The sequence below is a fragment of the Penicillium paradoxum genome (assembly GCF_028828445.1).
Source record: "Penicillium paradoxum strain IBT 22861 chromosome Unknown utg000002l_segment0_segment0, whole genome shotgun sequence".
NCBI classification, from domain to species: domain Eukaryota; kingdom Fungi; phylum Ascomycota; class Eurotiomycetes; order Eurotiales; family Aspergillaceae; genus Penicillium; species Penicillium paradoxum.
In genome coordinates, this window is record NW_026643180.1 from 1,186,642 (window position 1) to 1,198,881 (window position 12,240).

The 12,240-nt window shown below is 49.9% G+C and overlaps 4 protein-coding genes across 4 annotated transcripts; 1 reads left to right on the top strand and 3 right to left on the bottom strand.

Annotated features, from left to right (window-relative positions):
• Window positions 1-26: 26 nt before the first annotated feature.
• Window positions 27-2,178, bottom strand: N7457_000446 (uncharacterized protein; the record flags this gene model as incomplete). Its single annotated transcript, XM_057171514.1, has 2 exons — window positions 27-1,556; window positions 1,624-2,178. 2 exons carry the CDS (start codon window positions 2,176-2,178, stop codon window positions 27-29), a joined length of 2,085 nt encoding a protein of 694 aa, XP_057035417.1.
• Window positions 2,179-2,915: 737 nt separating this feature from the next.
• On the bottom strand, window positions 2,916-3,932 carry N7457_000447 (dual specificity protein phosphatase family protein; the record flags this gene model as incomplete). Its single annotated transcript, XM_057171515.1, has 1 exon — window positions 2,916-3,932. The coding sequence occupies one exon, from the start codon at window positions 3,930-3,932 to the stop codon at window positions 2,916-2,918; it is 1,017 nt and encodes a 338-aa protein (XP_057035418.1).
• A 1,772-nt stretch (window positions 3,933-5,704) lies between these two features.
• N7457_000448 (alpha/beta hydrolase) lies at window positions 5,705-7,447 on the top strand (the record flags this gene model as incomplete). The annotated part of the gene is made up of 1 exon (XM_057171516.1): window positions 5,705-7,447. One exon carries the CDS (start codon window positions 5,705-5,707, stop codon window positions 7,445-7,447), a length of 1,743 nt encoding a protein of 580 aa, XP_057035419.1.
• Window positions 7,448-8,495: 1,048 nt separating this feature from the next.
• On the bottom strand, window positions 8,496-11,258 carry N7457_000449 (putative cell wall proline rich protein; the record flags this gene model as incomplete). The annotated part of the gene is made up of 1 exon (XM_057171517.1): window positions 8,496-11,258. The coding sequence occupies one exon, from the start codon at window positions 11,256-11,258 to the stop codon at window positions 8,496-8,498; it is 2,763 nt and encodes a 920-aa protein (XP_057035420.1).
• Window positions 11,259-12,240: the final 982 nt, after the last annotated feature.

Sequence of the window (12,240 nt, forward strand, 5' to 3'; positions counted from 1 at the left end):
CGTGTTCCCTTGAGTGTTTGCTCCTTCTACAGTGAAGGGGAACATCCATCCGTCGGCACCAGCATCACATCATCCATGGATAGATCGGTGAGTGAGCTGACATCGGAACTTTCCTGGTCGTCAAGATTCTCGGCAGCTTCTTCCTCGGTCTGCTCGGGCTCGCTTTCTTCTGGTGGCACGATAGGCTCGAAGCAAATGAATTCACTCATCATTTGGTCAAAGTCTCCCATTGTCATTCCACGGTGTGCGCGGGAGAAAAAGTTCGAGGGTAGATCTTCTAAATTTGAAGGCAAGTTTGCTTCCACTGGCTGACTCCGAGGGCGTGAATGGTTCGAAGCGCGTGGCTGATTCAAACGACGTGACTGATTCAAAGAACGTGGCCGACTCACAGGACGGGGTTGGCTCCTGGAAGTTAGCTGAGGATCTCGATCTGCAAAATTGATTCCAGCACCGACGCCATCGACGCGCAGGCCGGGCTGCAAGCTGTACCGTCGACGCATCTCCTTTGCTCTAACCTCCATCTTTTCAAGCCTAGCCTGATGCATGCTATGACTAAATCTAGCTTGGCTCTCAGATGGTCCGCGATCTTTCGGGGGCCAGTCCTCAGTAAGGACCCTGCTGAAAGGCTTGGCAGGTTTTAGGAACCTTGGCTGGGCAGTGCCCTTCCGCGGTGGCTTCGATGGTGTATCTTGGGGGTTTTCTGGTAGAGGTGATGACTGCAAGCTCGGTCTTGGTGATCCCATATACACGGGCCGTTCTTGAGGTCTAATACCAGTCCGATCATATTGTTGGATCTGCGCCGCTCTATTTGGACCAATATGAAGCCTGACAAATCCCCCATGCCGGGGCCTATCGGTGTTCCACGAAGAGTTTGGGTTCCGTTCAAAATATTTGCTCCAGTCCGGGATTGGTTGCGGGTCACTGCTGTGTCGTAATAGATCCTTTGGGTTCATTGTACCACTGATGCCAGCGCTTTGAATGAATGTGGCCTTGACACTGCTGCTTGGATTGTGGGAAGGCTCCATTTGATTCTCGTTCCCATCTGGGGGCGGGGTGATTTCCAGGTCTTCTGCCCACTCAAACTTGTCAGGCTCATGGGGGCTGTCCTCAGACTCTCGCAGTACCACCAGGCTGTCTCCCCAGTCGCCAGCATATCTCCGAGGAAGTCCATGCTGATGCAAGTACTGCCTGGCTTTCAGGACATCATGAGCTTGGCACATCAAGAGGTCGGTGTATTTGGTGAGCACCAGCTTCCGAGTCGTTTCTCTGGCGATCTTTTTCAACACCAATTGAGGCGGCGGCACGAAAAGCTTCAAGTCGCTGTTATCGATGCTGAGTAGTGCATTGCGCTGCTTCAGTCGCATTTGCTCAAGTCTTTTATTTTCTCGTTCAATCTGCTTGTTGCGAATACCCAGAGTCTCCATGAACTTCGTTCGCTCGTCTGCCCCAAGGTCAAGAAGATCGCACACACGTCTCCATGAATGATGCTTCATCACGTTTTCGATGATTTCAACTTGCATTGCCCGGTGTAAGTCGCTCCATTTGGGATTGGGAATCTAATACAGCCACTCATGTCAGAAACCTCCAGTTATACTAACACCACATCAATCATGATAAACTTACAGCATCAAGAAGTGCCTGAGTCGCATTTGGCAGTGTGTCATCGTCACTGTCCGAAGAGGTGTCCATTTCCTCGAAACCCGTGGGATCCATGTGAGCCATGCTCGCCAGCTCAACGTTTCTCGCATACACCGGGTTATCCATATTGTTACTGCCGATATGATCCTCAAAACGGCTCATTGGGACATCTTCCATCTCAAGGGGAGCCAATGCTGGCGCCGACCTCTCATTGAGGGGAGGAAGTAGGATGCCATTGGCCTGCCTGTCGTCTTCCTTGTCATCACCGGCACGATTCTGTCTGGTGGGGTCGCGAGCTGGCTGTGGCCTGTCCAGAGTAGGGAATGCGGCTGGTGGCAGGTTTGGGTTGAATGGGACATAGTTGTTGGGTTTGCGCTTCTTCTGGGGGCGCGGTCTGCCTGACTCCCCAAGCTCCACGGAGTCATCAAAGAAGTCATCGCATCCATAGCGCAGCGAGGTTCGTCTCGATTCATCAAAATCATCGTCTTCCCCATATCTTAGCGGTGCGCGAATGCTATCGCGCAGTTTCATGCTGCTCATCGTGGCGGCGCGTTGAGAGGGATGAAAGGTTTGGGATGAGGGGTGATGCGCCGAATGGATGGTGGGGATGTATCAATCGCAAGTCTGTGTCAAAGGTCAATGGGACGCATGCGCTTCATCATAAAAGCGATGATAGTGATGAGGGTGGGTGGCTCGTGAGATGGAAAGGGTGTTGCGCGAAGTGAAAGAATAGAGAGGAGAGGATATGAATGGTCTCGAAATTGCGCAAAGTAGGCGCAAGACTCGAGCTATTGGATTGGCAAATAAAACATAAGGTAAGGGAAATATGAGTTGAAAGTCGACGAGGTGAGTTCAAACGCTGGGTCAGATGCTTGGGTGCATCAGTCAACTGGTGCGTGTCTCGAGACTTGCCAGGGTTTGATATAGGGCCCATCGTGGATTTCTCTACTCAGAATCTAGACACAAGCAATCTCATGATTTTCCTTATGATATTACGGGTTTGAGGATATAATGGTATGATAGCTAGTGAAAGGGTTGGAATGTCTTTGTAGAATATGGCAGCAATGGGCAACTCCAGCTGGGTATTTGCATAAAAGATACATACAGCAATAAAAGACACAAGCAAACTTAATACAAAAAAAGGATAACTGGCTATGCCACTTCAGCGATAGGACAATCTCCTTTCATCTCCCTGCATATCCTTCTCTGAGCCTCAACATAGTGGCGAGATGCACAATTCAGTCAAGGACACTGTGAACTCAGAACCTCGGTCAATTCTAAATCACGCGGTCTTGAAACGGAGCACTGGGCTTTCGCTCGTCAAAAGGATCAACATCACCATCCATATCCATATCATCCTCCATAGCAACATCATCGTCCCTGTGATCTTGGAAACTTCGCTTTTTTGCGAGGATTGGCGACAGCGATGGTGGCGCAAGAGTTGCAGCCGCATGAGGCACACTCTTGCGTTTAGCACGCTCAACATCGCGTTTAGCAGAAAGAATGGACTCAAAAGCTGTAAGGACAAATCTCATGGCGTCTTCGATAGAGGCACAGAAACGACGCTGCTGGATCATGTGTGTGGCTTCATGGGATCCAATATTGAGCATTACCATGAGGTAAGCAATGACAACACTGGCAGAGCGCTCATTTCCCGATTCACAAAAGACAAGTACTTTCCTCTTTTGCTGTGAGCCATTTACCACCGGCCCATTAGGTCCCAGATCCATGCCAGCCAAGTGATCGTTAATGCGACGGATAGCGCGGGGAAATGCGGAGATGAGCTCTTGGGTATCCAGAACATCGATCGTGTCTGCCATGATACCGACCTCATTCGCAGCCTTATCCCCAGAGATGAGACGTGCCAGAGCCGAGTGCCGACTTCGAATGGCGAGAAGGAGCGTGAAGCCTTGCTTGCGGATGTAATCTGCATCGCGCAAGCATACTGAAGGTCCCAAAGACAAGAATGGAAGGATGGACTGGGCCTGGTGTCGCATCTCGTAAGTCCATTGCGGAGGAGTGAAGCGGCGGGTGAACCCGCCTAAATCGACATGATTGAAGAATCCCGGACAGATGAAATCATCTTCTGCAAAGTCGTGAGAATCGCGGCTGAAAATTTTGGTGTCCACAATCACAGTGTCATCGTAGGCGCCGATCCCATAGGCCGCTGTTTTCCCAGATCCCAACGGAGGACGCGAAAATTTCGGGGTACGCACATAGTCCTGTGTACGAACATAATGAGACTGTTCATTTTGGGACATGGGAACCTCCCTTCCTGGGCTGCCGTAAGACATGATGTCTAGAGGAATTCTGTGTGATATGGTTTGATGGCTGGTCGTGATTTAAACTGCCTCCTGGACTGCTTTGCACAAGTAAGAGACGTTCCAATAGGAAGGTATGAGGCTTCAAATCAAGCCTTTTTACCACTTAGAATACAACGCACTCTTTCCATGTGGTTGCAAGGAGTCTCGTTTGTTCCAGGTATTAGCAAATGGCCATTTCCAAGAAAGACTCTCTGAACTCCAGGATAGTCTGGAACATAGGGCGGTATCCAAATTCCCGCAGCTGCCTTCAATGGCAACAAGATGGCTCTGGGAATATGGGGGATTAGAAGGAACTAGAAGCGCTCCAAGGCTCCAGGGCTGCCTTCCAAATGGATTGGAGCTTAGGTAAGTCTCATCCGGGCCCCGGGCCCCGCACTTGGATACTCCAGGCGATGCGCGTTTTCACCTGCTATGACCTTCAAATCTAACACTGGTAGAGGAAACTGTTTCCTACGCGTAAAGAGACAAGGCAGTGTAGATGTCTTGGTTACTAGGCTTCCAAAATGGAAATCCTGTTGAAACACCTAGGTAGCTTCAGACCAAGGAGATCGCGGTTATCCCCGGGCCCCGGCACACCTTTCTCCTCTCAGGAATTCTACAATCAGGAAAGAATGACAAAGACATCGACTGTATGAGCTTGTCTGATATAAGAGCATATCTAGAAAGTAAATGGTCTCCTGCATAGAGAAAAGAATGGAAAGGGAAACCTACTATATCAAATAGCATCTCAGAAAGTATAGTGGAAAGCAGCTAAAATGTAAGCACTTCCTATTTTATACGGATACAGCGAATAGAAAAGTGGATTTCAAGCAGACTGGCCAGATGAGACTGTGTCAATATTATTACCATACATCGTGCACCAACCGATGTAAGGTAGTTAATGCTCTCTGACATCCAAGAAGGAGATCACAGGATGATCCTCAGGTTGCTGGTTTCTTCTCTGCCAAACAACCTCAGAATTGACCAATAGATATAGTATGTATTTGAATAATTGATGTAGTGACCTCTCATTTTAAAAACATCAATCTACGTAGCGTCGACTGAGTTGAAGCATCGATAACACTTCAATGAGGCAGATACTATGTACATAAGGTACATGGTATACTTGGCATGTATAGAACCTTATTTTGACGTATAATGTTCTTAGTTGACTACCGAAGTATACGACTATAACAGGTACATGTATGTAGGGATCTTCTTACCTGTCTCAAATATAAACGATATCCTAAACACAGATTAAGAAAGACTGACGATCTTTACTTGATTGTCTTTGACAAGGCACACTAACTTACATCCATGAAAATTACTGTCAAGTTGATGTCATAAGACTGAGCAAAGGTTATCAAGAGCTTAGATGGCTTACTAGATATAATGTGAGTCTGATATCCTATGCAAGTCTGCTAGTGACTATAGGAATGAAGGTGACTATGCGATATTAGTGTCCATGGCACAGGGTGTTGCACTGCTGAGATTTGAGATGAGATATATATCCCTGGGAGACAAACATTGTAACACTTCCATAATGTTATCCCCGATACCACATTATCATAGCTTATTCCAAAGCCTTGGGCGATAAAAGAAGAAAAAGTACGGAGTACTCCGTACAAGCCTAGCCATGATCCCTGCAGCTACCCCGAGCTCCGAGCTCCGATCACACCCCCGCGCTTAAGTACGAAAAGATACTACCATCTTCCTAGACGTTGATGTGCTCATTGGGATAAGTCAATTCCCACCAGTTCATCATGGAAGGAAAAATTCTGCCAGGCTTTGTTACAAGAAAACAGGAGAAACGACACCCCCGCCTCAAGAACTATGTCTTACTATCACTATGGACACTCATCACACTGGCTGTCCTCTACAGTCACAACAACATATACTCCAAATGGACTGCTTGGCAAAGTCCAAAGCCCATTAAATACAGCGGCGAACACATAACCTGGGAGCCATGCGGAGACCTACAAGGCCGCCCACTCGAATGCAGCAGCATTGAAGTCCCAATAGACCAATTCGCCAAACCCCCCAACCCACCAACCAAGCCTAAAGGCTTCACAATCCCACTCATCCGCCTACGCGGCGAAAATGCAACGCAAAACCTCCTCCTAAACCCCGGCGGCCCAGGAGGCAGTGGCTTCGAATTCCTATACCGCCGCGGCGAACAGCTCAAGACCATAGTAGGCGAAGGCTTCCACCTACTAACCTTCGACCCCCGCGGCGTCAACAGCTCCACCCCCACAGCATCCTGCTACCCAGACCCCAAGACGCGGCGAGAGCTATCGAATATCCGACAACGCGATGCCACCGACATTCCTGAGATTTACGCATGGGCGCAAAACTTTGCGAAAGCATGTCCAGAAACAATGGGCGAGTACGCGGCGTACATTAACACCCCGCAGACCGCAGCGGATATGAATAGTATCCTCGATGCGGTTGGGCAGGAAGATATGATATATTGGGGATTCAGCTACGGGACGCTCCTGGGACAGACGTATGCAACACTATTCCCCGAACGATCGAAGCGGGTGGTCATTGACGGAGTCGTGAATCAGTTTGAGTGGTACGAGAGCCAGTTTGAGTCCGAGTGGCTTGTGGATGCAGATACGGTGTTTGACGGGTTCCTTGATGAATGCGTGAAAGCAGGCGCGGATAGCTGCACGCTCTCGTCGCTGGCATCGTCGAAAGAAGAGCTGCGTGGTACGGTCTTTTCGTTTATGGAGAAGCTTCGTGATCAGCCTCTTGCTGTGTATGTTAACAACACAGTCCATGGCATCCTCGACTACGACAAGATCTGGTATAATGCTGTCTTCCCGGCGCTGTACAAGCCTGCGCTGTGGTATTCCCTCGCGCAGAATCTCTACGACCTGATCCAAGGAAACGCAACAGACGCTTTCTTGGCCTACGGTACCGCAGAGGAACGAGAAGACGAGTCGAACGAGCTCATCACTTTGAACGATGGCCCCACGGGGCCAGAACATTGGCCGCAGGATAGAGATTCGCTGTTTGCGCTGATCACCCCGTCGCTCAACATGAGTGCCTTCGGCACTAGCTACCTCGCATCGTACTACCAGAAACAACAGTGGAACGTACCGAAAACGCATTCGTATGTACCGCGGCGTGGTGTTGAAACAGCACATCCGCTGTTGATTCTTTCGACGACCTATGACCCTGTGTGTCCGCTCCTCTCGGCACGCTCGGCTCATGAGGCTTTTGCCGGATCGCAGATTGTGGAAGTTGAAGGATACGGCCATTGTTCTGTAGCTGTGGCTTCGGTCTGCGCTGTGAAGCACCTGCGTGCGTTCTTGTATAAGGGGCAGCTCCCCGATGCCTATACGAGGTGCAAGGTTGATTCGTCTTATTTCGTTAAGCCGGAGGAGAATAGGCCGGTGACTGCTCAGACATATTTCGAGGATCTGGGGGATCAGAAGATTCATCTTGCGCAATTGGAACTGATGGGTGGGTTGAATTTTGCTGGGCGATCCATGCGGTGATAGATTTACTCTTACGTGAATCGAGATTTTGCGAAAGAAACCACATACCAGAGACAATCGAGAGAACCAACCTCTTTCTAGGCTTGTTCTTCCAAAACACCCCCAAAAGCAAAGAACTTTGTGATGCTTTCTATGGGCCTCATTTGTCAAGTCTTAGGTCGAATAGAGTGCCTAGACCAACGGTCTAGTGACATGTCAATCATTGGAAGTTCTTCTGGCTTAGATGATATGTCCTGGATCACATTCGCGTTTCTATTCTATGATGAGTATAGAGACAGGAGGAGTGTAAGCCAATAATGGGTACGGAGTACTCCGTACGTATTCCCAACATATATATGTCGATAGGGTCTGGGCAACGACCTATTTCCGATTGAAGGTTTTAGGGTATTTATATTGCTACTCAATAGCCACTACAAAAATAATATGCAGCCCAAAGATGTTTTATTATCCGCTATTTGTGTAATCGGATACCAATTATTGACGAATGCCACACATAAAGTGAAGACCCAGAAGCCACACGATAGATACACAGGCAAGTCCCAGATAGGAAAAAAAAGAGGACCCAATGGATGAGCCAAAGGGGAAGAATGATAATTCAGGCCAGAGGCTTGAGAGAAAAAATCGAAACAAAAAGAGGAAGAAAAAAAGGAGCCCGCAAAGATTGGGGGGGGAGCAATGATCGTCGAGAAAGTCAATAAATGCGTGCGTCACTCACACTGGAACATCAATGATTGACAAGAAAAAAGGATCATCCTCAAGACACAAAAAATAAAAACGCCTTGAGAGGTTAAGAAATTCGTAATGAGCGTCTTGGGGAGACGCAGAAATAAAAACCGCCAATGAAGATGAAGGAGTAAAGAAGAATCCACAGGAAAGGTGAATGGAGAAGCAGTATGTACAAATCGATTGAAAGACGCCCACGCTGTCGAAAAGTGGGGAGTAAAAAAAAAGCAGAGAAGTAATGCCTCGAAATAATTGCCAGGATGTCGCTATGCCGGGATTGCGCCGTAAATCAAAGAATAAATGGATCAAGACTAAACGTGCACGTCTACGACTGTGGTCGTTCGTTCGTCGACACCAGCTGGGTGGATGGCTTCTCTTTGTCCTTGGCCTTCCAGAAATGCATCATTCGGCTGAGACGGCGGCCCTTTTTCTTCGTTTTGTCGGACGCATCGCCAGGGGGTTTCTCCTCTTGGTTGAGCTTGCTCCGTTCAGAATGGGTACCGCCGACCAGCTTGGACAGGCTGGCTAGACTGGAGCGCTTGGAGGCGTTAGCCTGACTGGTGCGTCTGGTTCCAGCACCCGAGAAGGACGCGGCACGATCGGTCGAAAGACGTCCAAGAGGGAAAAATGAAGCCGCAGAGAAGCGATTGAACGTGTTGGTCATGGTCGATGCACTGCTGGTCAAAGATGGAACATCTTCAACTGATGCATAAGGATAATCCGACGAAGGTAATTGATTGTATGAGTGGCTGGAGAACTTCCGGTCGGTCATCGAGGATGCCGCGATTGACCGCGGAGCATCCGGCGATGGAAAAGACGATTCAGATGGTGAAACTCCTGCATTCAGTGCAAATGGTGGGATGGTGGGCAGCAGCTCAATGGGTGACGTCGTCGGCCGTTTGTCGACAGCCAAAAACCTAGGAGAAACGTCGGGGCTAGGAGGTCCCATCGATTTGTGTGTAGCTTCTTCCGTTTTCAAGATCTCCACAGGGCTCCGAGGCTTCTTGGCGAAAGGATTGCTGGCAATCTGTACCTGATCAAAGGCGGTCTTTCCCTGCGGCATTTCCTGGTTCAACTGCTTGTCGACTTGTTGAATGCCCAAGCCAGCATTCTGAGAAGACGTGCTACCGGTGGGGACTCGAGTCAGAGTATCCCCACTGTCAGCGGTATCAGTGCTGTGAACAGATTTCACATCGTCCTCCGATGACGAGAAGACTGCGTTGTCGAATGACGGCACGTTGGCTGGAGAGCGCTCAGTCTTTGTTAACTGCGTGGCATTAGGTACTTCTGTGGCAGCCCAGAAAGCATCCTCTTCCTCCTCATCGAAAACATCGGGAGTTTCCACTGCGGATGTTGGTCCAAGACGGAATGCGCCAAGAGCAGTGCGGTCGAATGGCTGCATCACTGGAGCACTTTCAGTGCGCCTATGATATCGCATCTCTGGGCCAACGAATTCACCTCGTCTTCCACCGCTGTACATGCGCTGAGTTGCAACCGAGAAGTTGTTGTTAGCCGCACCCTGCGCCATCGTTCGCATGTCGGGAGTGTTGAAAGGGCCAAGCGCAGCGTCAAGGTCGATGATAGGGCTACTCAGTACGTTGTCATGGGGGCCAACACCCTGTTCATAGAAGCTTCTCGGTTTCCACGAGGCCTCTAGAGTCTGTGCAGGCAAGGGACAGCCGTCTTTATTTTGACAATCATCTTGAATGGGCTCGAGGGCGGAAGGTGGCATCATCGGGTTGGTCGGAGTCCGGATGACAACGACATCGTCGTTATCAAAATCAACATCTAAAACTGATCCAGTTCCCGAATTGGTCCGAGTAAGAGCTGGCGGGCGGAGTGCAGGGGCGCGTGGTACCGGGGACTCTTCCTCTGTGTCTCCCTTCGCATGGCGCTTACCCTTACTCTTGCTCTCCTTTCGAGTTAAAATATGACCGGCCCAAGAGCGTACACGCTTCTGCTTCTTCTTTTTTGATTTAACATGGGATTTGCTGTCAAGTGGATTCTCGCTCTCAGTCGCTTCGTCTCCTGATGTGTCACTACATTCATCCGAAAAAGAAGGCCGGGAGTTATCAGACGATTGAGCATCATCGGGCGAGAGAGTGGACTCGAGATGCGGTGTTGATTTGCTTTTTCGGTTGCGTGAATGTCCGGCGGTCGAGTGGGAACGTTTGATAGATCCCGAGTCGTCATTATGTATCTGCATGAAATCCATCACCAAAGACGCATCGGCAGTTTTTGGTCGAGTCTTGGGATTATATTCCGGTCTTGGTGTGGGTTGGTCCAAGGAAGCGGCCCTTTCCACCTGTTGCTGCGCTTTGACTGTAATCGTACTATCTGAAGTTCCATGTGAAATAGTACAGGCTGGTCGTTCAACATTTGAGGTCTGGTTGTTTAGAGCCATTTCTGCTTGAATGGCAGCCGGGATGGGAGGTACAGGAGGAACGGGAGGGAATTGAGGAGACGCTGGAGGTGTCGGACGACCGAGGCTGATAGCTGATTGAGAGAGCGGTCGCGTAGGAATATCGGAGGTGGACTTGTGGTTAGGATCGGCGGGGGTGGAAGGCGCACTTCCTATTGTAGAGTTGGGACCGAGTGCCTTCGTAATAGCGTTCAAGTCGACCCCTGATATCGCGGCTGAACGTCGGTGGGCATGATTCCGTCGTCCGGGGACTCTGCCAACGCCCGGACCTGGAGGCGGGATGGGTTGCTCTACCATTGAAGATCCTCGTCTGTGACCTGGTCCTAAGGGTTCTGGCGCTACTAGATGGTCGGTCGCAACTCGCTCGCTCGGTCGGCGACGGTGTCCGCCCGGTCGAGGAATAACCAAGGACGGGGCTGATAGGTGTGGTGATTGCTGCTCCGATCCAGGATTAAAAGAGAATGCGGGCAATGCGGGCCGTTCCCGATGCTCAGGGGTTTCCGATTGGGCGTTGGCGGTGTCAGGGTCCCGGGCCGGAAAGACGAATGGGGGGTTAGGCAACGGTGCGTGCATGTGTCGACGGTCAGTGGCATTGGATTGATTTGAAGTGTCGAAATGAGTCGGAAAGCCCGCCTGGGACTGCGGGGGAAGCGAAATGGAAGCCATGGCGAAGGCCGAAAGAAGAAGAAAAATAAGATGAGATGCGGTAATAAGGAAATCTAGCGGAGTGACGACGAAAGCCTAGTCGACAAGATCCAGGGTAGAGACCTCCAGACCGACTTCCCTTCAGCGACTGGAAAGCCAAGGAATCTGGAGGTCACAATTAAGCACCTCGAGCGAGGGTCATTGAATGTTCCGCACCAGGCAGAAAGGAATGAGTGAAGTCAAATCGAAGCGACCACCAGCGGTATCCAAAAGTGTATGGAGAAGGAACGGACGGCCACGACGAAGGCCAAAGAGCGAGAGGGGACGAACGAGTTGGTCGTAGAGAGGTTGTAAGAGAAAGAGAGAAGAGAGCGAACAACAAATCCAGGAGGGGAACCCTGGAACACCTCGATGGGGCAGTATCTCGATTACGATACACGGTATCACCCGTTGCCATCCGGGCAATCCAAGAGCCAATTATTGGGGATGCGATGAACAAGATTACGGCAGGGCTTGACCATGTTACCTGTCTAGGTGTCCAGGAGTGATGTCTCTCTCCTTGTGCCCCGTATCCGTGAAGAAGGTGATGAATCCCTGGCCGGTACGAAGTACTCTGCCAGGGTACAGGTATGTACTTTGTTCCCTTGGGAAAGAAGTAATAATACTGGGTACATGTAGATACCCAATACCCCATACGTGTACCTCGAAGTACATGTACACATGGCATTTTGGGGCCCGGGGCAAATGCCAGATTAGGTGCCTGTCAAATCTAAAAGAATCTAAAGATTACGCTCAGGAATGTGGGTTTGTGCCTGCAACTGCCATGCTCTCGATTATAATTATAGTTATAAAGATGCATACATATGTACAATAGGGATACCTAGTTTCCAAGGTGTCTCCCCCTTCCTGATGTCAAATTACAGGAGCACGTCATGACTTCGTTACCACCGGGATACGGGTACTCTCATTTAGCGTTCACTAAAGCAGTTCGGTACGATGGTCC